General features: G+C 41.9%; 1 protein-coding gene across 1 annotated transcript in view; it reads left to right on the top strand.

Annotated features, from left to right (window-relative positions):
* The window catches only part of unc5cb (unc-5 netrin receptor Cb), a 101,700-nt gene extending 76,790 nt beyond the window's left edge, over nucleotides 1–24,910 (top strand). The window contains exons 5-17 of the mRNA XM_076086316.1: nucleotides 2,455–2,635; nucleotides 4,172–4,339; nucleotides 4,610–4,774; nucleotides 8,466–8,522; nucleotides 11,034–11,225; nucleotides 13,011–13,373; nucleotides 15,606–15,693; nucleotides 15,847–16,018; nucleotides 19,505–19,738; nucleotides 20,371–20,520; nucleotides 20,619–20,783; nucleotides 21,858–22,036; nucleotides 23,066–24,910. Of these exons, the coding sequence (XP_075942431.1) occupies nucleotides 2,455–2,635; nucleotides 4,172–4,339; nucleotides 4,610–4,774; nucleotides 8,466–8,522; nucleotides 11,034–11,225; nucleotides 13,011–13,373; nucleotides 15,606–15,693; nucleotides 15,847–16,018; nucleotides 19,505–19,738; nucleotides 20,371–20,520; nucleotides 20,619–20,783; nucleotides 21,858–22,036; nucleotides 23,066–23,225 (2,274 nt within the window). The 3' untranslated portion in view covers nucleotides 23,226–24,910. The remainder of the gene's footprint in view (nucleotides 1–2,454; nucleotides 2,636–4,171; nucleotides 4,340–4,609; nucleotides 4,775–8,465; nucleotides 8,523–11,033; nucleotides 11,226–13,010; nucleotides 13,374–15,605; nucleotides 15,694–15,846; nucleotides 16,019–19,504; nucleotides 19,739–20,370; nucleotides 20,521–20,618; nucleotides 20,784–21,857; nucleotides 22,037–23,065) is intronic.
* The last annotated feature ends 1,026 nt before the right edge of the window (nucleotides 24,911–25,936 follow it).

Genomic DNA, 25,936 nt, shown 5'->3' with positions numbered 1-25,936 from the left:
TAAATAGCAAAATATTTATGATGTCAACAAAAATCCATCGTTTCTCTTGTTTGCATCATCTTTATTTGTTTTATTGGGCTTTTCAACATGACACAGGGAACGAAGGACACAAAATGGCAATCGTCTTTGTTCCCTAAACGCAAGGGTCCTTCTCTTTGGTCATGTTTGTCATTTTTGTTAGTGTCATTCAGTTTTAAAATGAGTGGTGGTATTGTAACAATACATACAAAAATCTACATAAACCTTGTTCAATGAATACACTGATGCATTCACTCTAATCACTGTAGCCTCCCTGTTAATGATGGAGTGGTAATAGTGCGTTATGCTTTCATTATAACGATTGCAGGTTTGAGATCAAGATAATGCACAGGAGTTATTTACCTTGTTTCTAATGTGTATTATAAGATGACTTTTATAAAGGATATCTCAGCGTTGAAACCTCAGGGAGGTTTTGTGAGTTATTATTGAATTCCTGAAAGTCAAGACAGATGTCTAATTGCCACCTCAGCAGATGTCAAGACACATTTGTTGCAGTGAAATTAAAACTGAAGCCAACTAAACAGCAATATACTGAAACGCCTAAATATATACACCTAACACATATGTACAGGCTTTGCTATAAATTCGTGGAATAACCATTATAAAGCGTTCTGAGTCATTTGCACCATCACGCTTACTGAATAGTTTAAGTTCACAAAAAATGCGAAAGACTGACACCTCAGAATTGACATTGTCAACAGCATGATAATGACACATCTATTACCATAGATTCAATATTTTGTGTCTTATGTCTAAGTCCACACTGCAGTACTCATTGATTTGTGTGATAATAAAGCTGCTTTCATTAAACATCTAGTTGTGAATTAATTGAAATTAGCATCTGCTAATATAAAGACATGTTTTCATGTGGGAAGTGTCGCTCATAATGCTGTACCATTATGTTGAGGAATTAAGATGAGGTATAAGATATATCTACGACTGAGTGACCGATACATCGCATCTTATGTTATGCAGCACTTTGTTTCAATGCGCTCTCGTGAGAGAGATTTAATTTCAGCTAGTAGATGGCTTGTGAGGGAATCCTATCCTGCCTTTCTCCACGAGATTGAGTCAGCTAATATATGTTTATGGAGAAAAACACTTATAAGCATCAAATTAGCATATACTATACATCACACTTACGGAGGTTTACTGTAAAGCTCTGCTGATATTAAGTAGTACTATATGTCTTGCTGGATATTAAGCATCCAGTGTTTGGTCAGATGTAAGTTTGTCTTGGTGATAGGTGTTTTATGGGCTGCACAATGTAAGTGTTGTGTGCATATGATATGTGAAGGAGGACCTGGTAGGCAGAGTTTGACTGTGAGATAATTGTGTAGTATTGAACATACCTTCGTCTCAGCCTCTCCAATGTGTTCCCACTGGATAACGGAGCAGGCAGCTGAGGTGTGACGCTGATGGCGTCTTTGATATCCGTCATGTCAAGCAAACACAGATACTAGTGAAGCTGGTGATGCATGTAACTGATGCATGTCACAATCAGCACATCTTCTCTTCTGAGAAAGTTCTAACAATGCTGGTCTTACAACATCGCCCAATGTTTTGTACATCCCGGCACCGCTCCATGCCATGTGTGTGTTTCTTATGAAATCAAACAACATCATTTTGTCGTGGCGGCCCTTATATCAGGTCATTGTCCCACTTTTTTGAGATACTTTATCTCTCAAGAGCACAATCTTTTATAAACATCCTACTTATCTTCGCCTGTACGGCTCCTTAGGGTCTTATCTCTTATCAGGCCCCGCTCCTCATGGGCTATCACAATACACAGGAAGTTAGCTATTTGCCAGGTCTCCCCATCGCTGGACAGCTCCTTTTGAAGAAAACCAGAGAACCAGCAAATATTGTTGAATCGAAGTGGCTTCAGAGGGTGAGGCGGCACATGCTATTCTTTTTGAAGCCTTCCAAACCTTTACACCTCTTGAAGAGAAAAAGGATCTCGGTGATTTACTGCCGTATAAAGGCTCTAAATGGTTGTGATAGTGCCAGGAGTTCAATACCCGTATCATTTAGAGAAATGAAACTCATAAGGAAAGGTCAGAGAGACTCTCAGATTCAGGAATGTTCTCTACTGCCTGACCATCCTGCTGTTACTGTAGTGCTGTGTTCTATGGGGAGAGTAAAAGGAGCATGATAGCTATTGACTTTTTGTAGCAGGACCTTCAGAGACGTAAACAATTGTGCTCTACTCGTGGCACTCACTGCTATTTGAGAGGTTAGTCGGAGACGAGAAAAACTACAGCTGTTTAAACACTTTGCTGTGATTGTTCTACAATTTAATGAGGTCAACCTGTCACATGTTCTCACAGCGTCTGTTTAAAAGACGTTTCTGTTGTCTCCGAGCTCTTTGTCCTTTCTCTTTTTTTTCAAGTTGTGCTCTCTCCTTCCCCTTAGGTGGAGTGGTTGAAGAACGAGGAAGTTATTGATCCTGCGGATGACAGAAACTTCTACATCACCATCGATCACAACCTGATCATCAAACAGGCCCGCCTCTCTGACACTGCCAACTACACTTGTGTCGCTAAGAACATTGTGGCCAAGAGACGCAGCACCACAGCCACAGTTATTGTCTATGGTAAACGAGCACCGTCTTAACACTGGACAACATGGTCAATGAGATATAACGATAGTCTTTCATCTCCTGACCGACAAACTCTTTCTCGTTATTGTCCACATGAGGGATGACTAAAGTCAGACACTAGCGCAGAAGAAAAGTGTTGAATTCCTATAAGAAGGCAGCTGAACTCCAAAAAACAAAATTCAAAGTCACTCTGCATAAAGCAGAATCCTTCTCTCTCCTGGGGCGTGTAACATTTGCTCATTTTGTTCATGCCGGAAGGTGTGCAAGGAATGGAAGATAAGTGATTTTTCTGAACTGTCAGCGAGGTGCTGATGTGGCTGAGCCATACTTAAAGAGACCCCTGCTGTGGTTTCACACAAGACCCACCCACTGTTTCCCCAACATCAGCTAACGTGACTGTTATTGCACAGCACGGCTGTGAAGTTGAACAAAGTGTGCTCGAGGCTGTGCACTTTCAGAGTGAATAAAGAGGTAATGTTGCATGCATGCGGATGGATACGGACACGAGACAAACGTGAACAGATGCTTGAAACTGATACTTTCACCAGGGTCGAGTTTAAAATCTATAATTCCCTCATCACTGGCTCATGAACATTAAGAACAATGTGGCTAGTGGGGGGTCAGTGTAAGGGCGATAAAGAAACACAAATTGTGAATCCAAGAGAGACGGTTTCAGGGACAAGGGTTGCTGTCTGCGCAAGGCTTTCCTGTCACTAGCGTTGAATAACTGCTTTGATGTCAGCTCATCCTTGACTGAAAGTACAACAAACCACTGCGTCTGTTAGTGCTGTCCTTTCTTTTTAATCAAAATTGGGTACTTGCACCTTTATGCACAGTTGTGCTGTATGTGAAAGTACACATAAAGCAGTTTTGGAAACCCAAAGCATAAGAGAGAGTTGCACTAGAACATGCACTGTGTTTCCAGCCCAGTGGTTTCCAGCCCAACTCGCGACAAGGACACTGGGAACAGGAGCACGAGCAATGGAGAAAAAGAAGGAGAGAAGAGATAGATCCATAATCCATGGAGGAAAGAGAGCAGACAATAAAGAAATGTGGGGCTTTGGCAGTCTTCCCCTAGAGTCCAATATTTTGGGCTTCACTCATAAGCATGTCACATTTGAAAGTCGGAGGCTCCAAGGGGCCCAGTTCCACCATCTCAAATGCCACGGACTTGTTCTCAGACACAAGCCCTGGTGTCACTCCGCACTGGATTTAGTCGCTGACAGAGATGGATGAGAGAGGGAAAAGAGGCATTAGGAGGAATCAGTGAATGGAAAATGCAGCAATGTGACCAGTATTCACTGTCTGGCTGCATGGCAAAGTAACAACCAGAGAAAGCTCTTTTTATACATTTTACAATGTGCAATGATAAATGATGTATTGATAGAAGAATTAAATCCAAATGTAATGTTTTTAATTTTGTGTCTCTCTGTGCTTTTACTTATTTTTATTTCATTTGTTAAATTGTCTTTTTATTTAGTCAAGTAGTGTGAGCGATGTTTTAACACGTTTCGTTCCCATGTATACCAGTGAATGGTGGTTGGTCGACATGGACAGAGTGGTCGGTGTGTAACAGCCGCTGTGGCCGCGGTTACCAGAAACGCACACGCAGCTGTACCAACCCAGCCCCACTCAACGGCGGCGCCATCTGTGAAGGGCAAGGCATTCAGAAGCTGCCGTGCAATCCTCTCTGCCCAGGTATGGCATCAAATTACAATAAACCCACTCGGTAGTGGGTGGAAAAGGGTATAGGTGCACAAAAACGGTATTCATAAAATATGATACAACTCTGTGTTTGCATATTTCGCTCTGTTTGTGCCTCCACCCTTACTTGTGTGTCTCTCTCCCACATATCCCGCTGTCTCAATCACGCACACGTTCACCCACTCACGTACTTGTTTGTCTTCATCTTCTCATTTGACCATTTCGTTCACTCTACCCCCGTCTGTCCTGTCTGTTGTGTGGTAGTGGATGGCGTGTGGACAGAGTGGATTAAGTGGTCCACCTGTGGGACAGAGTGCACCCACTGGAGGAGGAGAGAATGCAGCGTTCCAGCACCCAAAAACGGGGGAAAGGACTGTGAGGGCATGGTGCTCCAGTCCAAGAACTGCACCGATGGGATGTGCATGCAGAGTGAGTACCCGACTAATCCTCTGCTACTCTCTCTGACCTGCCAACCAAAGAAATCTCTTCACCCTTTGACCATGAGTTTCACTTTGCTCTTTCATTGACACGCTGTGTTTCACATGCCGACATAACACTGTCACCCTGTCTCTCACTCACTCTGTTTCGCTTCACTCATACATAAACAAAACGACATGCTAAAACTCCTTTCTCTGTGTCTTCTGCACTCAATCTCTTTATTTGCACATTCATACGACACAAAAGCTGTTGGATAAAAGTGACAAAAAAGAAGAAACCACAGCACGTCTTTTCTTGTGTCAGCTCTGCTGCAGATTTAAGTACATGCTAAAAAAAAGGACTAGGCCACATGGGGAAGTGCTCTAAGTAATTATCCTTGTCACAGGCTAAGCATTTAAGAGTTATATTTAAAATAATAATATATTGTAATTACATAAAGGGGGTCACATCTACACGACTGCTTTAATTACTACCTTCATTTAAAAACAGAGGAAACACGTGGCCACAAAGTGGCACAACTGTAGACTTGCTCCTTTTCCTGCTGACAATTACATGTGTTGCAAAGTGAGCAAGTATTGCGGACGACATAATAATCTGGTCTTATAATGATTTCAAAGTCTCCCAAGATGCACCAGCATTTCTTTCTCATCAATCACAATCCTTCGATTGCTTTTACTGTTTTGTTTGCTAGCAAAAAAAGGCCAACGCCAGTTTGTGGTGCAGCCACAAAAAAAATGTTTTCTGCTTCTCTTTCTTCCAGCAAGTTGAAAACAGCCACGCAGTTTAGTGCTCCCTCTCCCTTATAATACATTCACAGATTGGAGTCATGCTGCAATTGCTCTGATACAGTTGTGTGTTTACTGCAGTGTTAAGAAGCTACTCGGATAAGTATTTAATACCTTGAACTACTCAAACAGTCTTTGCCTTCTTTTCTTTGCCTGTAATAATAATAAGAGGAAGTGGAAGAGAATGAGGTAGCTGGAAAGACTGCACAGTAACTGAGTTAAATTCTGTGTCGCGTTTAATAAAACAATCCTCTCCAATGAACATCTTTGAAGGTGTTAGACCCCCACACACGGTCACAGATGCCTCCATTATGTGTATAACCTCCTACAGATGGTGATTGTGACACTAATAATATAACAAAGGCTCTGCTGCTGGATGTCTAGAATTTGATACAGCTGGCCGTCACTGTGTGCAGCTGATGTGAGATTTTTCCAGCACTGAAGGGTTGTTAACCGCTACAGCAGTATGGTGTCGACATGATGTGCTATATGTTACGGTTGACGTCACATTGGCGGCAAATATGCATCTTTAGGCGCGGATGGCTGATGGATTTGCATGCGTCTGTCCAAAGTAAACACGTACTGTCTGTCCATATGTATGGAGGACCAACAGGAAACTATGACTTCAGTGCTCAATGATTTCATTTTGCGTCAGCATCAGAGGAATGCATTAGCGGATTTTATAGCCAGGGTCATATGTCTACAGTGTAGAGAAACATCAGGGGAAAAATCTATAAAAACTCTCATAAGTACTCTTATTTGTCTTATTCATCTTATTTTATTTCTGCGACTCAGCCTATCACAGAAGCGTTAGTTCTCGGTAGATTGATGGGCAGCTTGCAGAGAGTATAAAGCCATAATGATATAGATTTAGGATCGTTTCAGGGATTGATTTTTTTTGGAAGCTAAGAGGGTGAAGCCACTTATGTCAATGCTAATGACCATTTCCACTAGCATTTAGAAGAACGGCCCATTATCTAAAAGCTCACATTATGGCAAATATGATTGGGAATGGAAGTTGTGTGCAATCTGAACTCACCTCGGACTGCTGATCTGCTCCCTCCAGTGCAGGGCTGGGATCTGAGCAAACACGTGTCTGTGGATTCCATTGCAGCTTGATCTTATTTTCTGTTGTTTGACTTTATTTAAATCATTTCAATTGCAATCCATCGCGGAAATCTGGCGAAGGAATTTGATATACAAGCTGGAAATAGAACTCGAGATGCTCTGTCTCCATCGCTGCACAAAAACACAACTGACCTGACTCAAAAAGGAGATAGTTGTATTATAATTTACTTTGCAGCTTGTTCATCACATTTAGACTGTCGGTGAGTTTGGGGTTAGGAGTTAACAAAGTTATGTATCTACAGATTGATCGAGAGAGGTTTGCACTCTGCCTGTTCAGATAGAACTTCCCAACTCTTAACACAAGCGTGTAGTTTTCACAGTTCACTGAGGCTGACCTGTCTAAATCTCTTGTTTTTGCACTCCCTCTGTGGTCGGCCTTCCCTGATTCTAAGCCTTTGGTAACCCTCCTCTCAGACATGACATTTTCTTGACATATTGATGTAGAGAAAGGGGAGCGAACACTCCAGGCAGGGCTAATGCTTTATTGCTATCAAACACCAGAGACGGGGGAAATCATCATTCTAAGGTTCACTTCAGGCATCCAAGAACATCAGGTTATTTACAGTTTATAGTGGTTGAAAAGTTTTGATTAGATGTAAATGTCTTTGGCGTATAATCATGAATTCCATTGAGTGTAGATTCATAACCAAGAAGTAGGATGACATCAGTTTTGCCACATGATAGTATTCTTCTCCGAGGATGAAAATCTGCCACATTCAAGGAAGTAATGTCTGAAAGCCAGACAGTGATTTCCTGTACTACGAGTCCCCTTTTCCTCCTCAGCTTTATTTTGTCAGTAAGGAATAATCTGTGTCTCTCTGGGGCTCTGAGGTTTCCTTTGGAGGCCACCCACTGAAGCATGCTTTTACTCTCGCTATACTGTAGACTGACGGATGAATAGAAAGTCTACAGGATGGGTTCAAATGGGCCATCCGTTAGACTGACCCTGACAGTCCCCCCCCCCCCCCCCCCCCCTGCTCCGTCCTGGCCTTCCCTTTGCCTGATTACATGAACACACCAGCTCCATCTATCAAGTTATTGATTTTCCTGTCGGTCCACTTGTCTGCCCGTGGCTCTCTCCCTCTCCAATAAGGACTTCATTGTTTGTATAGTTGTTTATGGATGTCCCAGGGAGACTGAATATTATGTGCACTAGTGCACTATCCCTGGCTGCCATTCTGCGCTGCTTCTCCTTCGTGTCAACAAACAACGAAGCCAACCAAAAGCCCCGTTACCGCCCAAAAACCATCTATGTGGAAGATTTTGCGTTCTTCTTCAACCTTTTTCCATTTCCTGCTTTCCTAACACACGCAATCCTTTTATTTCTTGCACTAACCTCTCCATCCACCTTCCAGTGACATATGCAAGGCTGTTGGTTCTATTGACTCTGTTGTTGGAGCCCACACTTTATCAGTCCCTCCATTCCCCTCACCTGCCAGCATCAGTCCTGCTGCTGCTAAGGCACTAAGCCCAGTTGATGGATCACACCACTCCCTCACCGAACCGCCATGTCCCCCCCCCCCGTTCCTCCCATCCATCTTTATACTCTGTACACCGATCTGGAGAGGAGGGGCCAAATCAAGAAAGATCGCTTCCCTGTGTCATCACTCCTACTCATGAGTTTGTTGCTGTCTCATTTGTTGAGTTTGTTTTTCTGTTGGCTTAAATTTGATTTTCATCATCCCTCTCCCGCCATCTCCCCTCCCACCCTCCCCCATCCTTACCTTCCCTACTCTTTCTGCTACCCACAATCTCTACCTCTCTTCAAGGTTCCTTATATCAGAAGTCCTCTGAGGCAAAAGACAAGAGTGATTTTGGAAATTCATGTGAGTTATTGTTTGTTTTTTTATCATTTGTTTTTTTTAACATTATTTCTACATTCATGCTCATGTCTGTCTCTAATCTTTGTTGAAAGGTTTTACAATAAGTTTACAGTAAAAAAAACAAAAACCTTTCTTATATTGCAAACAGCAACGTTTTACATGTGGTATTTTTTCCCATTAACGTAAAACAAATGTTTGCCATTGTCCTTTTATGTCCATCTCTGTTTCATTACTGCTCTTCTGTTATTTTACTTGCAGATAACCACCTCAGGGCATTTCCTTTTTTGATTTCCGCTCTGCCCTATCTCATAATGTGTCTCTACCTGTTTACCAACTATTGTCTAACTCAGAGCTGACAATGCCTTTTACCCTCTTGCCCCTCAAGAACTTCAGCCTTGACACTTTGCCTCGTCGGGAGCTCAGGCACTCAGGCAAAGAATTTAACCCACTGTGTCTTTGGCAGTGCATATCTCTAATATTTTTCTCTCTGTATTTCACCCTCCCTCTGTAAATCTCTGCGTCCTCCTAGAGAATGAAGTGTTCAATAATCCCTTTCATTTCCATTTCTTGTACTTTTCCCTCTCCGACAATGGCTCATGTTCAAAGGGATGTATTAATCTAAGTGATACATTTTAATGCGTACACTGAGCAGGTTGCTGCCTTTATCATCAAAGCGGGGATGGGAGATTGTTCGACTGAGGGAATATATGTTAAATAACTGCAGGGAAGCTTGCAGAAGAAGCACAGTGAAATTACATTTTCAGACTTTCATCAGTGGCTCCCTGCTCTGTTTTCTGTTCGTGTCTGTGCTAGAAGAAGGATAAGAGGCCTAACATATATAAGGATATATCTTGACACTCTTCTTTAATGTGATGTCTCAGTTAGGGTTGCATGAAGAGAGCGAGGCCACACGCATCCTGGGACCGAGGGAAATGAAGTCTTCCCGTGGCCATTCAGTACATCTTAGCTGAAAGAAACTATCTACTTTTATTCTATCACTATGTTAATACAGCGAGCAAAAATTAAGGTCATACCCAATTTAAATTCAATAGATATTCTCTAAGAGCATTGAATATAATGGATTTTAAACTGAGTGTTGAATGACGTACTTGTTTAGTTGGATTTAATACCTATTCATCCAGCTAAAAAAACATCAAATCATAACTAGAGAAAACGAAGCTGCACGCGTTTACTCTTGGAGACCAAGGATGTGCTAAAAAACACAACTTATGGCTTTCGATTGTCAGAAAAACACTCCCTTCTCTTGCTTTTCTCCTTCTTTGTACAAGAGAACACTGGAGACACAGATTGAGTGCCATCTGTATCCCTGAGACACATGAGGCTAATTTACACAAATGCTCAGCATCATGCATGTCCTGAAAGTGCTGTGTATGGATCTATGGTTGATGCTGCCCTCTGCTGGTGCAGATTCTGTTGCATTTGCATACTTAAATGATCTTATCAGACATTTTTCTCTGATTTTTTACATTTATTTTTACATTTCGCTACCTCTAAAGAAGAGTTTCTCCTCTATCGTCAACATGGTGACAGTGGAGAACATTCTTTAGCAAACACTACAGAGAGTTCAGACTGTCAGTAGGCATCCATTAAAAGGTCTGATCGGTAATGAGTGTCTGTCTGAGTCTGCGTTTCCAAGAGCCACCATGTCCATGCCAGGCCCGCTAATCACAGAGGTTACTCCAGCTGGAAAGAGGACAGAAAGACTCTGGGAAGGGAGACAGAGATGAAAGACAGTTTGAGAAATGCAAGCTATGTCTAGATCTTATCTTCAGTGTGTAAGAACAAAGACAGAAGCAGACTCTGAACTCCAACACATAGCACGGTAATTTGAAGATGAAAACGTCTTCAGGACTTTTGATCTCGCTTCTGAGTCTGCTTGTTAGGACAGTGTGTCATTGGGTTGCACTGGAGCAGCCGTCCTTATTAATTGCGTCGTTGTGCGCAGAGTTCATCATCATTATATTTATGTTCGTGTTTTTCTAGTTATCTGTATGATGTATGGTATACAAGCCCCTCTAACGCACAACACATCATGACTCTTGCATATGTTTAGCAGATATCTTTGTGAGGAAGAGCTATTTGTGTGCCCTTTAGTGTGTAACATCAGCCAACATTGAGTGTAAGATGGCCAAGCTGAAAGGAGAAAAAGATAAAGTTGTGTGTGACTCTCTACAGTACATGCATCATTATCCCGTTTCACTTTTTACAATTAAGAGTGTCCTCTATTATTTAATCAACACCCAGATTATTTGCCACAGCGGGGCAGCATTAACCACAGTCAAAAAAAAAAAAAAGACAGGAGAACTGTATGCATTTATTTCCCAGTAGATGGTTATTAATATCCGGCTCAATCTTAAAGCAGGATATTAGTCTGCTGATAATGGCTTCATCACAACCCCTGCATACTGAGAAAGAAAGCTGTTGATGTGAACTCATGAGATCTTAAAAGACTGTTTTTCTTTTTGTCTTCTGTCTCTCCCACTCCTCCTCCAGTGGCCCCCAGTACAGATGATGTAGCTCTGTATGTGGGCATTGTCATCGCGGTGATCATGTGCCTGGTTATCTCGGTCGTCGTGGCGCTCTTCATCTACAGGAAGAACCACCGCGACTTTGACTCTGACATCATCGATTCCTCCGCCCTCAATGGAGGTTTCCAGCCAGTCAGCATCAAGACCACCCGCAAAGGTGGGGTTCAGTATTGATATATGTTTATTTTGTGTGTGTGTTTGCCTGCATGTATTAGTGTGCACATGCTTTATGTCTTGTTTTCACATGCATACATGATTTCCTTTATACCACCTGTGAGTTACTTAGTGAACATCAGATGGAATTAAGGCTGTTCATCTTTCGATCGTTGCTTTTGGTACCGACAGTTTTCGATACTCCGTGTTGTTACAGACACATTTCAGTCAGTTTCAATACGCCGATGATTGCATAACTGTAATGTCAGGCGTTAGCAACCCATAGCATTAACCTGGTGAGATAAGTTTGACTCAGCTGCTCTGGCGCCACGTGTGTGTTAGTGATGGTGTGAATGTAAATGTGCCCTTTTGACTGTAGATGAGCAGGAAGCTTGTGAGAGAAATACAGACGACATGTTTTTGCGAGCAAGGCGATGAAACTATTAAATTGCTCGTCGCTGTGACGGCAGACCGAACTATGCCCCTTCATTAAGGCATAATAAGGCCAGTCTGCATGTCGCATATTAAACTCTTAATTAGATTTGGGCTGGTGACGCATGACTTGTATAAGATAAGATGCAGAGTTGAGGACAGGTGGCAGTGAGCTTGACAATAACACAGCAGTTTGTAAATGTAAAAGTCAGTCTGAGGTTTTAGGAACTAGAAAATTAAAAGCTGGAAAAAAAGAGAAAATAATACACAGGAAAAGAAGATTTGGGTATTTAAAACCAAAATCTTTGCTAAATGTAGGATTGTTGTCCCTGTTAAACACACATCAAAGACATCTGCTAATCCACCAGAAGAAGAAACATTTGCAAACAACAGCAACAGGTACACACAAACAGTATAGTAAACCATAGTGTTAATGCGACAGATTTTCCTTTGATTAAATAGCTTTAAGAATATTTGTAAAAGAAAAAGTATATTTCATAACTATATGGATAACCTCTGGCAGTCCAAATCAGTAGATGTCTGAACCAGATAACTGAAGAGAGGACCTGATGGTGGCAGATAAACAAATCAAGACCAGTCTATATGTCTGTACTGACCGTCAATGTCAGCTAAATAATGTTAGGTTATTTATATTGAGCCATTTATTAACTAGTGTAGAACTCTAACATTTAGGCTTACTTATTTAAAAACAAAAAAGAACAGGCTTAAGACATAATGAGTATACTGCAATAATTCTGACCACACCTTAACTACTACTGTTCATATTTTATATAGCATTTATAATAATGACACAAACATGAATACTACTACAACTATTGTACTACTACAAAAAATGGTAATGAGAATAGGCATAGATCCTTATTTTACCCGTCTCTTGTTTTAGTTGAACACTTTGTGACCTACGTTGACATCTGCACCATGCAGAAAGTTGGTGTTGTTGGAGAGCAGAGAGGGGTCGGAGGTAGTGGAAAAGCTGGAGAGAGCGCTCCCACTGCTATCACTCCACCCACTCAGCTATTGAACATTAATCCTTGTACCTATTGGGTAAACCGAGCGTTAGTGATGCCATCTGTTACTCATGAATCACAGCTGCGCCTATAACTTCTCTGACTGAGTAATGTTTCTTGGCGGTGAGGTGGACCTCCCTAATGAGCGAAAAAACAAATGAGTAAAGTCAAGCAGCAGTCTTGCTGATTGCCGCCAACACTTTAGTTCCTGGTGGCTGTATTGGTTTGAAGTTGGCTTCCTACCAGTTGGAAAGAGTATGCGGTGACCACAAAACTTCTCTCAAGACATTTACTCTGCGTGACCGATGTCACTTTCTTTTCTTTTCCAGCTGATCTCCTAACATCACCTCCCGACTTGACCTCAGCGGCCGCCATGTACCGCGGCCCCGTCTACGCCCTCCACGATGTGGCTGACAAAATCCCCATGACTAATTCCCCTCTGCTGGACCCTCTTCCCAACCTGAAGATTAAGGTGTACAACTCCTCAGGTTTAGTGACCCCACAAGATGACCTAGGGGGTGAATTTTCCTCTAAACTATCGCCTAAGCTACCACACTGCCTCCTGGACAACAACGATTGCACGATGGGCCGTCGCACACAGACCCAGACGTTACTCCGTACTAGGGATCCGTCCTGCACCGCGTTGGGCTCCTTCAGCTCCCAGGGGGGGCACCTCATTGTGCCCAACTCAGGTACTGTACCAGACAAATGAGACACATTTGTGTGTGTTGATCTGTGATTCATTGAGTATTCATATGTTTAACCAGGCTGAAATGTGTGCCTATTTCAAAATATGCAGAGATAAGCATAGTATAAGAAAGGAATAAATGCGCTCTCATTCATGAAAGAGGGATCTCCAAGTTCCAGCAAATTCACAGTTCATCTTAAAACTCCTTAGCTGTCTTTTGTCTGTGTTAATTGGAGCAGCATGCTTTCATCTACCCGTGGCTCTCCTTTCAGGTGCTTTTAAAGCTTTTATTCAGCATTTAGTAAAATTGTGTACGTGCATGCGAGAATATGTGTGGGTGTGCGTGTGCATATATTTTCCTTCTGGTCGGGTTAACTCCTCTCCATAGTCTAGTCTGGAGATAGATTATCCATCAGCTCTTCCTCTGTGGTACCATTCGTTTTTTTTATTCATAATAGGTGATGATATTCTTGGCCCGAAATGTTTCCCTTAAAGATTACATGAAATGGGCACTTGAAACCCCAGACCTTTTCTTGGCTTTGTGCAGTAACTTCCTGGTACCTCTTAAACAAACAAGATATAAAGCGTTGAGTAGTGTTTAGAGGTGCTGGTAGGCAGATTTAGTTACTTTCGGACAGTCGGGCTAGGTGTTTCCCCCTGGGTTCAGTCTTTATGCTAAGCTAAGCTAGCTGGCTGCTAGCTGTAGCTTTATATTTAGCCGACAGATGAGAGTGGGATTGCTCTTTTCTTTAAGTCTCTGTAACAAAGCAGATAATCACATTTCTCATTACACATGGTGAAATGTGCCAAAACAAATAATGAGTACTGGTATGATTGTTTCTACCTTTAAGAGACGGGTACATTTTTGTTAAATGCGGACTAAACTGGGCTGAAATACGATATAAATGATGTTCCAGATGTATGAGATCTGAGCTGTTTCTTTACCACCTTGCAGGATCAGGGTCACATCACACAGATGTGACCTTTAAATAATACGCCAAACCATATGCAACCTATCAGTGTGTTAACTGCACACAGTATGACGAGGGTTGATGGATACCTAAGGTGTGTGCACTGGAAGTACTGATGTAGAGGCATACTGTTTCCATGCTGTCCTCACTTCAAACACATGTGGGCTGTTTGTAACATGCCAGAGATGCATGTTGACAGGCAAAGACAAACTAGCAGAGACATTAAAGGATACACCGACTCCTCAAGTTTCTTAAGTTTTCCCTTTTTCGTTTTTTTTTTTGATTCCTGTAAAAAATGTTCTGAGCTGCTAGTTGTGCTCAGCCACCTCATCAAGTTACATAGGCAGAGGGAGAGGAAAGAGCACATTTGATATTTGATCTGTTCGTGAGTCTGGGTAATGAAATATTTTGTGGCACCGTCAGTGTGGCTGTTTGTTATTTTGCATCTTAAAATGCGTTTCCTATCTCTTTTGAAGCTTTGCTGTGAGGGAGAGTGGCAGTGTGCGAGACGTCCCCGTGGCAGAGTTGTGATTGCCTAGCTAGCAAGAGAAGCTGTCTGTCACCTTTTGAAAAGTTCAGTACAAGGACATGGGAAATCAATGAGCTATCTGAGAAACCCCTCCAGAGAGAAAGTGTGTGTGTTCGTTTCTGTGTGTATGTTTGTACATTAGGGAATGTGGGGGGGTAGGGTCCTAAGAAACGCATTGGACAGGACATCATATCAAATCAATCTGAGATGGAAAAATGTAAATCATGCTGGCTGCAACATTATGAGAACGCTATGAAGAGCAGAGAGATCATTGATTTTAGAAATGAAATGTCACACCATTTCCTGGTGCTGTAGGAGAAGGCAATAAACTGCAATAGTTTTTTATAAGGGGCGCTGAGGGGAATTGCGATAATTATTATACTTCTGTTATTAAAATAATTATCACTTTTCTCTGGGTCTTTAACTCTTTAGTGGTACAGTAATACACATCCAAATAGTATATCCATTATAAGTAATTGGTTTATATTTGTGAGTGTTAGGGACCTTGGATTCACAGTGTAAATATACATATGTAATATTCATATTTTGTAGTTTTTTATGCTGGTCTGATGTTTCTGTGCTCTCACTGACTTTACGTTTAACAGAAGAAGCCTATAAAACACATTCATGGCATTGGCATGGGCAGCAAAACACGTTGTAAAGTCTCCTCTGATCTACCTGACAACTCACAACTCTTATGTGTGCCTTTTTGTTTGTCTGTGTTTGTGCTCCCCAGGTGTGAGTCTGCTTATTCCAGCAGGGGCCATTCCCCAGGGCAGAGTGTATGAGATGTATGTGACGGTTCAGAGGAAGGACAACATGAGGTATGCAGTGCCGCCAGCCACATCAATGCCCCCAGAGCTGTGTTTACCCCTGTCAATTCCACCATGTCACAAATACACCGAGACTGCTGTCACATTGCCACTAAACAGCATTTGTGTGTACTTGTATGCGTGTTATTCTCTGTGCACCTCCAGGCCCTCGGTGGAAGATGGCCAAACAGTGCTGAGCCCTGTGGTGAGCTGTGGACCCCCCGGGGCCTTGTTGACTCGGCCCCTCATCATCACCATGCACCACTGTGCTGTGTTTGACGGCCAACAGGATTGGCTGATCCAGCTCAAGAGCCAGTCACAGCAGAACCACTGGGAGGTGAGATGTGGGATGAAAACTGTGCAGCAGACTCCTGTGTCTGTCACCACAGTCCAAGTTTGAAAATGTGCTTTTGGCAGTCATGTGAAGTATTAAAATGATATGATCTGTTTGCCAACTAAAATAAGATTCAAAGATGTGATTTATCCACATCCACACTGCATTTGGTTGTTTAAAAAGTCTACCTAGCAAAGAGCAAAGGGAAAGGTATCGGGAATAACACAATAATGTAATGGCAATAGTGCCATAGATAGCATGGAGGAGGTGAAGGGGATCAACTTCCCATGCTTGGTTTTGCAGCTCAGCACTCGGAGCGAACCCCTGATGCAACCAGGTGCTGAAATAGAAAAGCTCTGATAGCATGGAACAGGCTGGGACACATTTTTCCCCTTGTACCTTTCATGAATGACTATTTTTGTGTGTGTGCTGTTTGTGTTTTTGGAAGCCCTGTGCCTGCAGGCTCCATCATTAACGGTGCTGATGACGATAAGTTGGGTTGCTGAGGGCAGCAGTGTGAATGTGTTCTGCCTATCCTGTCTCTCCTTCTCTTCTTCACTTTCTCTGCCTCACACACACACACACACACACACACACGCACATAGACACACAAAAAGTACACTTACCACAAACATCATTTGTAGAGAAACTATGCTTCCGACCTGATCCCAAAAACTGCTTTAAATTTGGTCCAGTTTTCATCTTTCTCCCCAAAAAGGAGTCGTACACCTCAGATGATAATAATAATATTAAAGATCTCGTTTAAGGCAGTTATTAGCATAATTTTCTTACCTGCCAGGAGAGCGTTTCTGAGTAAGCTCTCCTTCCATGTGGTTTTTAATGAACTCTCACAGGCAGGAGTGTGCGGGAACATTTTTTAAGTGGAAGATGCTCAAAGTGTAAAAACAATCCATAGGCTCATCAATTGTGTAACAGCAGGTTCTAACACGAGCAGAATGAAAAGCAGTAGAAAAACACCCAAATGTTTAATTTTCTTAATAATTTGGATTTTAGTCTATAAAGGCTTAGGGCCTAAATTAATAATACATACATTTGAAGAGGATACTACTCTTAGGGAGGGTATTTAGGTAAATGTTGAAGCAGACTGTGAAGGCCAGTCACATTTGGAAAAGCCCACTACTCAGCACCATCCTATATCTAATATATATCTGTCAGCATATTGAGTAGTGGCTTGAATAGCATCACTTTTAAGAAGTCTTTGCACAATCTCCACTGCTGATGTGATGATATGACTTATGAAGCAGAGAAAAACTGCCAGACTGGCCCCACATGCCTCTGTGACATTGATGAATCACTTCGAGGCAGCTAATATAGCTCAGGGTAAACTGAGTATTTTTAAGGAGGAATAATATTGATCAAGGGCAACACTGGGGGGGGGGACCAAGTGTGTGTGTGTGTGTGTGTGTGTGTGTGTGTGTGTGTGTGTGTGTGTGTGTACAGTCTAATGCAATCTGGAAGTAACCAATTGTCTCACTGGTCAGTCTGGCTCCTGTTTATAACAAAATGTCCTCATACCTCGAACAAAGTCTGGAGTTTGGAGTATCCAATGACGTGTCTGGTCATTGAAAATATTGGGGTGGACATTTATCCTTATTTCATATATTGGAGGGGACGTGTTCCCCCGTCCCTCGTGGTGATTACACACTTCCTATTGAATATATCTCTGACCTGTCAGAAATGCAGATGGTAATATCCAAGGCGACAGCAGCAGCTTCCTTATATGAGCTTGTCTTCTCACTGAGGCCAGCCTCCATGCTGCATGTGTGAAATATTGCTTTATATGACACGATATTGCTTTTTATGATATGCTCTGTCACAATGTGTATTCATAAATGTAGAAATGAGAGAGATGAGCTCCTCTGAAGTGATTCCCATATATATATATACAGTACATACAAACACCCCATCCCCGTCAAAACACACACACAGAGCATCATTGAGGGAACATGGTGTTGTGATGATGATGATGATGAAGACAGCAGGTCATATAATGAGGAACATGCGAGGCTTTCTGCTTCAGTAACTCTCCTACAAAGATTCATCCTCCCACGCCTCTAAGACAGAAAATCTCTGCTGATGAATGCAGTCGCAAATTTGTGAATTATGTATGCTGTATGAATATGTGTGTGTGTGTGTTTCATGTTTGCGCCTGCACACATATGTAAGAAGCAAAAGCCTACATTTCCACTGTGTGTTCTAATTATCCCCCAATAAGGAGCCCCAGTGCCATCCCTCAGGAGCAGTTAAAGAGTCTAATGATCAGCCATAATGCTGCTGTTAAACAGCCTCACTCACAATAAAATACTGTAATTCCTCTTCTGTCTCTCATAATAGGCTGAGTTAAAGCCAGTGTGCTGCTCACAGGAGTGTTTGGATTAGAGAGAGAGAGAGAGAGAGAGAGAGAGAGAGAGAGAGAGAGAGAGAGAGAGAGAGAGAGAGAGAGAGCCTCCCCTGACCACACCGTCTTATTGGAAAATAAATATGTCCTGGCATTAGTGCCATTACAGGGGTCAACTACAAATGTTCCAGAAACTCAGTCTTTTATTACCTGACATACACAATGACAGTGTGTCGGATATAAGTAATACACACTTGCCAAGTGTAATATTTTAAGGTCACAGCTTATGTGAAAACCCTAACCCCCAGTTGTGCTCTCTCCCTTAAATTGAAACTTTTTTTAACTCAGTGTCAACTAACCCATTTGTGCCCACAGCTGAAGTTTTAAATTTCCCTTGATTAAATTATTCTCCTGGCTTGCCTATATTTTCAAAATCGGTCTTATGTGAATTACTATGTAAGATCAGTGTGTTCAAATTTCAATTCCTGCTTCAAAGAAACAAAGTGTGATGTTTCATGTGATTTAGAAATGTCAAAGTACTTTACTGTTGGCTCAAAGTATGTCCGTACCGGATTTCGAAACTCGACCAATCAGAGTCAATCTTGTGGCACTTTTCCGAATACTCAGTGTCGTCTTTGGGCACAAACGGAATTGACATGTTTTGTAAAATCAACTAGAGAAGTCAGTTCTTCACATCTCTGCTTCGCTTAGCTGTAAAACATGTCATACAAGCGAAAGTTTGAGAATGACCACTGTGCCACAGACAAGTTTAAAAATGTGATAATTAATAGTAAATAGTGTAATGTACAATGTACAAAGAAATCATTTAATTAGATTTAGAAGAACATTAACTTGATAATGTATCTTTTTTCTCTGATATTAATTAATGGCTATACTTGCCAACAAATGAGCAGAAAAGAAGAGAGCCAGAGTGACGGCATTATAAATGCTTTTGATTATGTCTTCTTTTGTTCTTTTTTGCCCCTCTATATAATGTTATTTTTTCCGACTGCAGATACTACCACATGTAACAAAATTATGAAGCCTGGTCTATTTCTGTTTTGTTTTTTTTGTAGCTTATTATCTCCCACACTTGTGTCACTTTTTTTGGTCTTCCTGTCCTCGTGTAGGATGTGGTGGTGGTCGGAGAGGAAAACTTCACCACGCCGTGCTATATCCAAATGGACGATGAGTCCTGCCACATCCTGACAGAGACACTGGGTACCTCCTGCTTAGTGGGCCAATCTCTCAGCGCTGCAACCACCAAGCGCCTCAAACTAGCCATCTTCGGCCCCGTCACCTGCCCCGCCATGGAATATCACATCAGGGTCTACTGCCTGGACGACACACAGGACGCATTCAAGGTAAATATACAGCAGGTTGCATGTGTGGATCCGTTCTTTTGTTCCCTGTGTTTGCAAAAGATTATGTAGCATAAATTAAATGTGTTTGTGAACATTAATGATGTTTGTGAGTGTGTCATTTCGACTAAATTGTTGATTTGTGTGTGTGTGTGTGTGTGTGTAGGCACAGCCAGCAGATGAGCTTAGGGAGGCAGAATGAGAAATCATTGTGTTGGTTTGTCATAATAAGGGGAGACAAGCACTTGCATTTGTAAAGTGTTGCTGTTCCTAGAAAGATGTAGCTGCTGCGCCAATACAAAATAAGCCACCTTTATCCCTCTACTATTGTCTCCCTCTGTTTAATACCTCCATCTACCTACATGGAGGAAAGATAAGGACGGATTATTACACTGAGCAGAGATATTAAACACGGTTATTAAGTTTGGGAATGGGTAATGAGAAGTGATAGTGATCCTGCTGCAAAGGCACTGAAGTTTGTTTCAGATGGCTGGACCAGATTCAGGTTCTTGCATTTGCAAGAAACTGCTGCAGCAAACAACAACAGCTCACAGCAGCACAATAGTAGACCCATTTGTGGCGAGGTCAGTAGACATGGTTACAAAACTAAACAAGTGTGTGTCTTGTGTATTCAGGAAGTCTTACAGATGGAGAAGCAGATGGGTGGGAAGTTGTTGGATGAACCAAAGACTCTCAGCTTTAAAGACAGCACCCACAACCTGAGACTTTCCATCCACGATGTCCCCCACACGCTGTGGAAGAGCAAACTACTAGCCAAGTACCAGGTAAACTCGTCGTACGCCTTCTCAGAGAGACAACAAAACATTTTCACCCGCTCGCTGACAGCTGAGTAAACCTTCTACTCTCTGCACCTCCTCTGCAGGAGCTCTCCTTTCAGCAAGTGTGGTGCGGCTCACAGAGAAACCTCCACTGTTGCTTTACCCTGGAGCGCTTCTCTTCCAGCACTGTGGACCTGGCCTGTAAGATATGTGTGCGCCAGGTGGAGGGAGAAGGACAGATTTTTCAGCTGGACACTACACTGTCAGAGGTAGGCTTTATACTGACATAAATTTCACCTGTAAAACTATTGTGCCGTCAACCTTCCTGTCTGTCCTTGACTGTGTTGTCATGCTGCTCCATCACTTGAGCTGTTTAAACGCTGTGTATCAAAGTGCATTACGCTTTATCGTAAACACATTTCATACTGTTCATTGTTCTCCGTATCACACGGTTGGCTGGACCTCCTTAAAGTTGAGAAGAAAATAGCGATCTCATTCTCATCTCGCTATTCATTTATAACACTGTTATACTGTTAAATCTAGTAACTACAGTACACAATCGGATAACTACTTACCCTAAACACTTGTTTAAAAGAAGGACTCTTAGTTTAGATACGAGCAATGCATCACAAAAAAAGATTTGAAAACGTCTGATTTTTATAATGGAGATTATGCATTTCCTCCACCACATTGCTTTCCTTCTCTCTTTGTTGTGAGAGATACTTGAGTGAATTTACCCTCTCTCCCATGTCCTCTTCCCTTCTTTTGCAATGTTCGTAAAAACACCGACAGAGTGGAAGATGGGGAGTCTCGACCCTACGGCCTTCATATAGTCCTGACAGGCCAATTCAGAGCAGAGGGGGAATAATCACCCTCCAGTCGTGCTGCACTTGTTTCACAAAGGCCATCTGGCCGGGAGGATAGAGCTTGAGGGATGGCGGAGCACTCAAGCTTTGTGCTCAGTAATGAGATGAATTACAGTACATGCAGTCCAGAGCTGCGGCCCTGCCTGACCTTGCTTTCATTTGTCTCTGGTTCTTGCTCTGGTTTCTGTAGCCAGGAACTCCAGCACTTAATCCTCCAGATGCAATATATTTCAAAATCAGTCACTCGCATCGATAAATTAACGACAATAACATAAAAAAATTACCTGGAAACAGAAATTTTCTGTGCAATGGATCAATTTCGAGGCACATTATGGTTCATTTTGTGAGATGTTGTTCGATTATGTACATGCTGAAAAAATGTCACTGCTACATTCTGTGTCCCTCCTCTCTCTCTCTCATTCTCTGTCTCTCTCTCTCTCATTCTGTCTCTCTGTCTCTGTCTCTGTCTCTCTGCAGGATTCCCAGAGTATTGACACGTCTCTGCTGGACCCTGCAAGTAACATCACCACACTGGTGGGGCCCAATGCCTTCCGCATCCCTGTCTCCATCCGACAAAAGTTGTGTGGCAGTCTGGATGCGCCACAGACCAGGGGAAATGACTGGAGGATGTTGGCCCACAAACTTAACCTTGCCAGGTGGGTGGAGGAAAAGGGCTGTCTGAGAGTAGATTTAGGCTCTTAGTGGTCACAGTCTGGCCAAAAGAACATCAGGTTGAACATCACCTGTCATCAGGTTTTGCTCATTTTTCAAGGGAAAATGAAAGAGATCAAGTGAATAAATAAGAGTGACTTGTTTTACAAATATAGTCAATCTCCCTATTCTTCAACAAGTTGCTGATGTGCAATTTTAGCTGCCAAATTCTATTTTCACAAGAATTAGGCTTCAAGATAAAAGCAGGGATCAAAACTGAAGTCTGTTTTTATTTGATTAAGATTTTTGGGAGGTAGTGTGACTCATTTCGATAAGCATCTGCTGAATTGAGATTAATTGAGTTTGACTAAACCGAGACAGACACAGAGAGAGACAAAGATATAACGACGCTTCTCTTTTGAAAACGTTACCCGTGTGTGTGTGTGTGTGTGTGTGTGTTGTGTGTGTGTGTGTGTGTGTGTGTGTGTGTGTGTGTGTGTGTGTGTGTGTGTGTGTGTGTGTGTGTGTGTGTGATGGAGATACAGTGTGTGTCCAGTTATAAGGTCCCAGCTCAGCGGGGGGGGCGCCTTATCACAGGCAGCAGCTGCATATTGACGAGACTGCTGACAGAGTGTGAAGGAAGGAGAGACTTGAACCAACCTCTCATTCACAGTGATGATTCATACAGAACCGCAGTGTATACACGGGGCTCATTAGTTTCCACTTACATTTTTTCACATGAGAATCCAGCACCATGCAAAATACTAACTTTACATGGCTTTGCTAATCATTGTTAATCTTTACCTTTGAAGAGTTTCACAAGGCCTCATAAACGCCTTATAATGTCTGATGAATGTGCTTATCGTGCATTCTAGACATGACCTTCATATAAAGTCTTTCCAAAGGTAGACATCATTTTTAAAACCGTGTCAGCGCACACAGCCAAGTCCTGTGTTGTAATTCAAGAAAACAAACATTTGTCTCTTACTTCCTTTTTCTTCCATCCATGTGTTTTGCCACAATCCTTTACCCAGGTATCTTAACTACTTTGCCACCAAATCCACTCCTACGGGAGTGATCCTGGACTTGTGGGAGGCCCAGCATTTTCCCGACGGCAACCTCGGTCGCCTGGCCCAGGTGCTGGAGGAGATGGGACGCCACGACGGCCTCGTTCCTGCGGCAACTGAACACTGACATCTGCCCACCGGGGAGTGTGACATTCCAGGGAGGAAGAAGGCATAAAAAGAAAATAAGAGACGTGGACGCCTGAAAAGCAGGCGAAGTCATTTGGCATCACGATGACAAATGCAGATACACACTCACAGGTACCGTGTGTGGGTGTGTAATAAAAAAAGAAACCGCGAGGTCTACTCAGCCATGACCCAGTTAAACAGTGGCAACAAAGGGTGTAAAAAGTTGGAGGGGTAAACAAGAATCTCTGTCATTTCTCTCTGGCTGTTCCTCTCTCTCTCTCTCTCTCTCTCTCTCTCTCTCTCTCTCTCTCTCTCTCTGGTACAACGACTTGATATTTTTGGCTCTTGTTTCCTTGGAAACAGCTGTCCGGTTATTTGGATAGACTGCGTATTAGTGGATGAGGCCCTTGCCATAGACAACAGTCTGAGAAGTGAGACACTATCAAAGGTCAAAGGAGCAAAGGAACACTGCTTGAATCAGAGGAAACTTCTCCATAGCATCTCCATGGATGAGTATGTGTCCTGTGTTAACATAGTATTTAATAATATGCCTATTTATACATATCTTTTTGGTATTTTACGCTGTCTGTTAAGGAATATGTTTTTTTGTTCCTGTTCCATTATGTTTGACTGTATCATAGCACCTCCAGCTGGACTCGTGCAGTAATGACTCCTTTACGTGTACAGAGGAGGGAAATCAATGATGTAACCATTTTACAACTTAAGTCTTGTTGTCGTAACTACTTTTAATACTTTTTATTCATGTCATGTATAAGTAATGATTTTCAATTATGTGTGCTTATTTTACGTGATTATTGTTTCGGTCTTTGAAATACTTTTGATAAGTTGCATTGGTTATGATTTTTCTTTATTTTCTTTGCATGTTTATTATCAGGTCATTTGGCTAATTACATCAATTTATCGCCCCTAAATATAGGGCGGTCGAGACAATATTACCATACTGAATAAAACTCATGACTGATGCTGATGATTTGTATGTTGTTCCAAGATTATACATTAAAGAGACTAGTCAGAGAGGAGAGGTAGATACTGGAGAAAGGGAATCAAATAAGTATATTTTTGTAGGACCAATGCAACTGAATACAACTGCTTTGTACCAAATAATTGACATACAGTGTCTGAGATCAAACAGAGGGCGGTCATCTTAACTATCGCACATCATTCAAAAAGTGTCATTCATTGTGTTCAGAACTGAATGACTTTCATCTGTCGTTTTGGAGAACAGACTCAGACGTCTGTTTGTACATTAATGACAGAAGCCATCAGCGTTCTGATGACACTGAATGTGTGCATAAAAATATCTGATATTTGAAAATGCAACGTTCCCTTGATGCAGCAGTACTTGTGACTGTTTCAAAGTGTTCTTGGTTTTATTTTGGTTTTTTTAACGGCAGTTGTCCCAGTTTTCGTAAAGCCGTCTATGCAAACGTTGCGTCTTTCTGAAACAATCTTTACATTCTCAGTGGGCTAGCCTTTTGCATTCCCTCGTTGTTCTTCAGCTTCATGATTTTTATTGTGTGTAGTGAGAATGTAGCCTTGTCTGTTTCTGGCACTCATGATGTTCCTCGCAAACTGCTTGCATTTCATCTGTCAAGTTATTGTACAAAGTGTAAGAAAGAATTTTTAAGACTAATAATAAATTATATTTATATGCAACATTGAAAACGGAGCATGACGATCTCATTTGTTTTGCATTTGCGAGATTAATAACGTGAATCTTACAGCAGCGTTCAACATAAATAGGCAGAAGCATAGTAGTTTTATATACTCATACACTCATTAATCACATATTTACAGATTAAATAAGAAACATGCCATAGGTGTAGAGTTGCCAGGACAATTTGATTTATCAGATAAATCATTAAAACACATTTTGACATTCACCAAGTCAATAATTATTAATAGATTTCAGCAAAATGATGAACAAATGAACTCTGAGTGAAAAGAAGAGACAATAAAGGAGAGCAGAGCTTCAGCCTCAGCTCTGAAGGTCAACCAAAATTCACCAATTCATCAATGATGAGTGTTTTATGCAGAGGTCCTTTTTTAATATTTAATAACATAAGAATACTATAAAATGAATACAGAAAGCAACCTGAATACTTTTGGTCTCAGACAATGGGAGGCGGCTCCCCCGTGACATCATAAACCTTTTGCCGCTAATTTTTCAGACTCCCTGTAGACTGTCTCCATCGGTCATCCTCGCTGTTGGTTTCCCTAGTCCTATCTTTCACAGTCTCTTTTTTTGGCCAGTGTAAGTGCCAGTGTAAGTGCCAGTGGCGCTGTGCCAGTGGCAGTGACAAGTCTCTGGTGATGAGAGCTTCTCTCTTAACTCTCTGTCACAGTTTGATGTCTTGGGTCTCTAACATCTTCGCTCGGGTCTTCTTCACCCTCAGGGCTGTGAGGCGACAGGTCGGGTTGCAAGTTCTGACAAATTGATTATTGACGATAAATAATTAGGCATTTTTATTAAGAATGAACACATATTCTTTACCTAGCTCTTTAAATAGACAGATGACCACTTCAATTAATCTATTTACATCTTATTACCATTTAAAGTATAGCTGAACAACTCCTGGCTTTTTGTTATGGGAGGAACTCATGACTGATTCACTTTCTAATAGAACACTTGCCATGCAGTGAGGAGAATATATATCAACCTGGCAACCCCAAGTCTCTTTTTGATGGCTT

The sequence above is a fragment of the Anarhichas minor genome, unplaced genomic scaffold (assembly GCF_050575085.1).
Source record: "Anarhichas minor isolate MPS153535 unplaced genomic scaffold, ASM5057508v1 ptg000002l, whole genome shotgun sequence".
Lineage (NCBI taxonomy): Eukaryota > Metazoa > Chordata > Actinopteri > Perciformes > Anarhichadidae > Anarhichas > Anarhichas minor.
The sequence above is the reverse complement of the archived record's forward strand: the minus strand, read 5'-3'. Positions and strand labels throughout refer to the sequence as shown.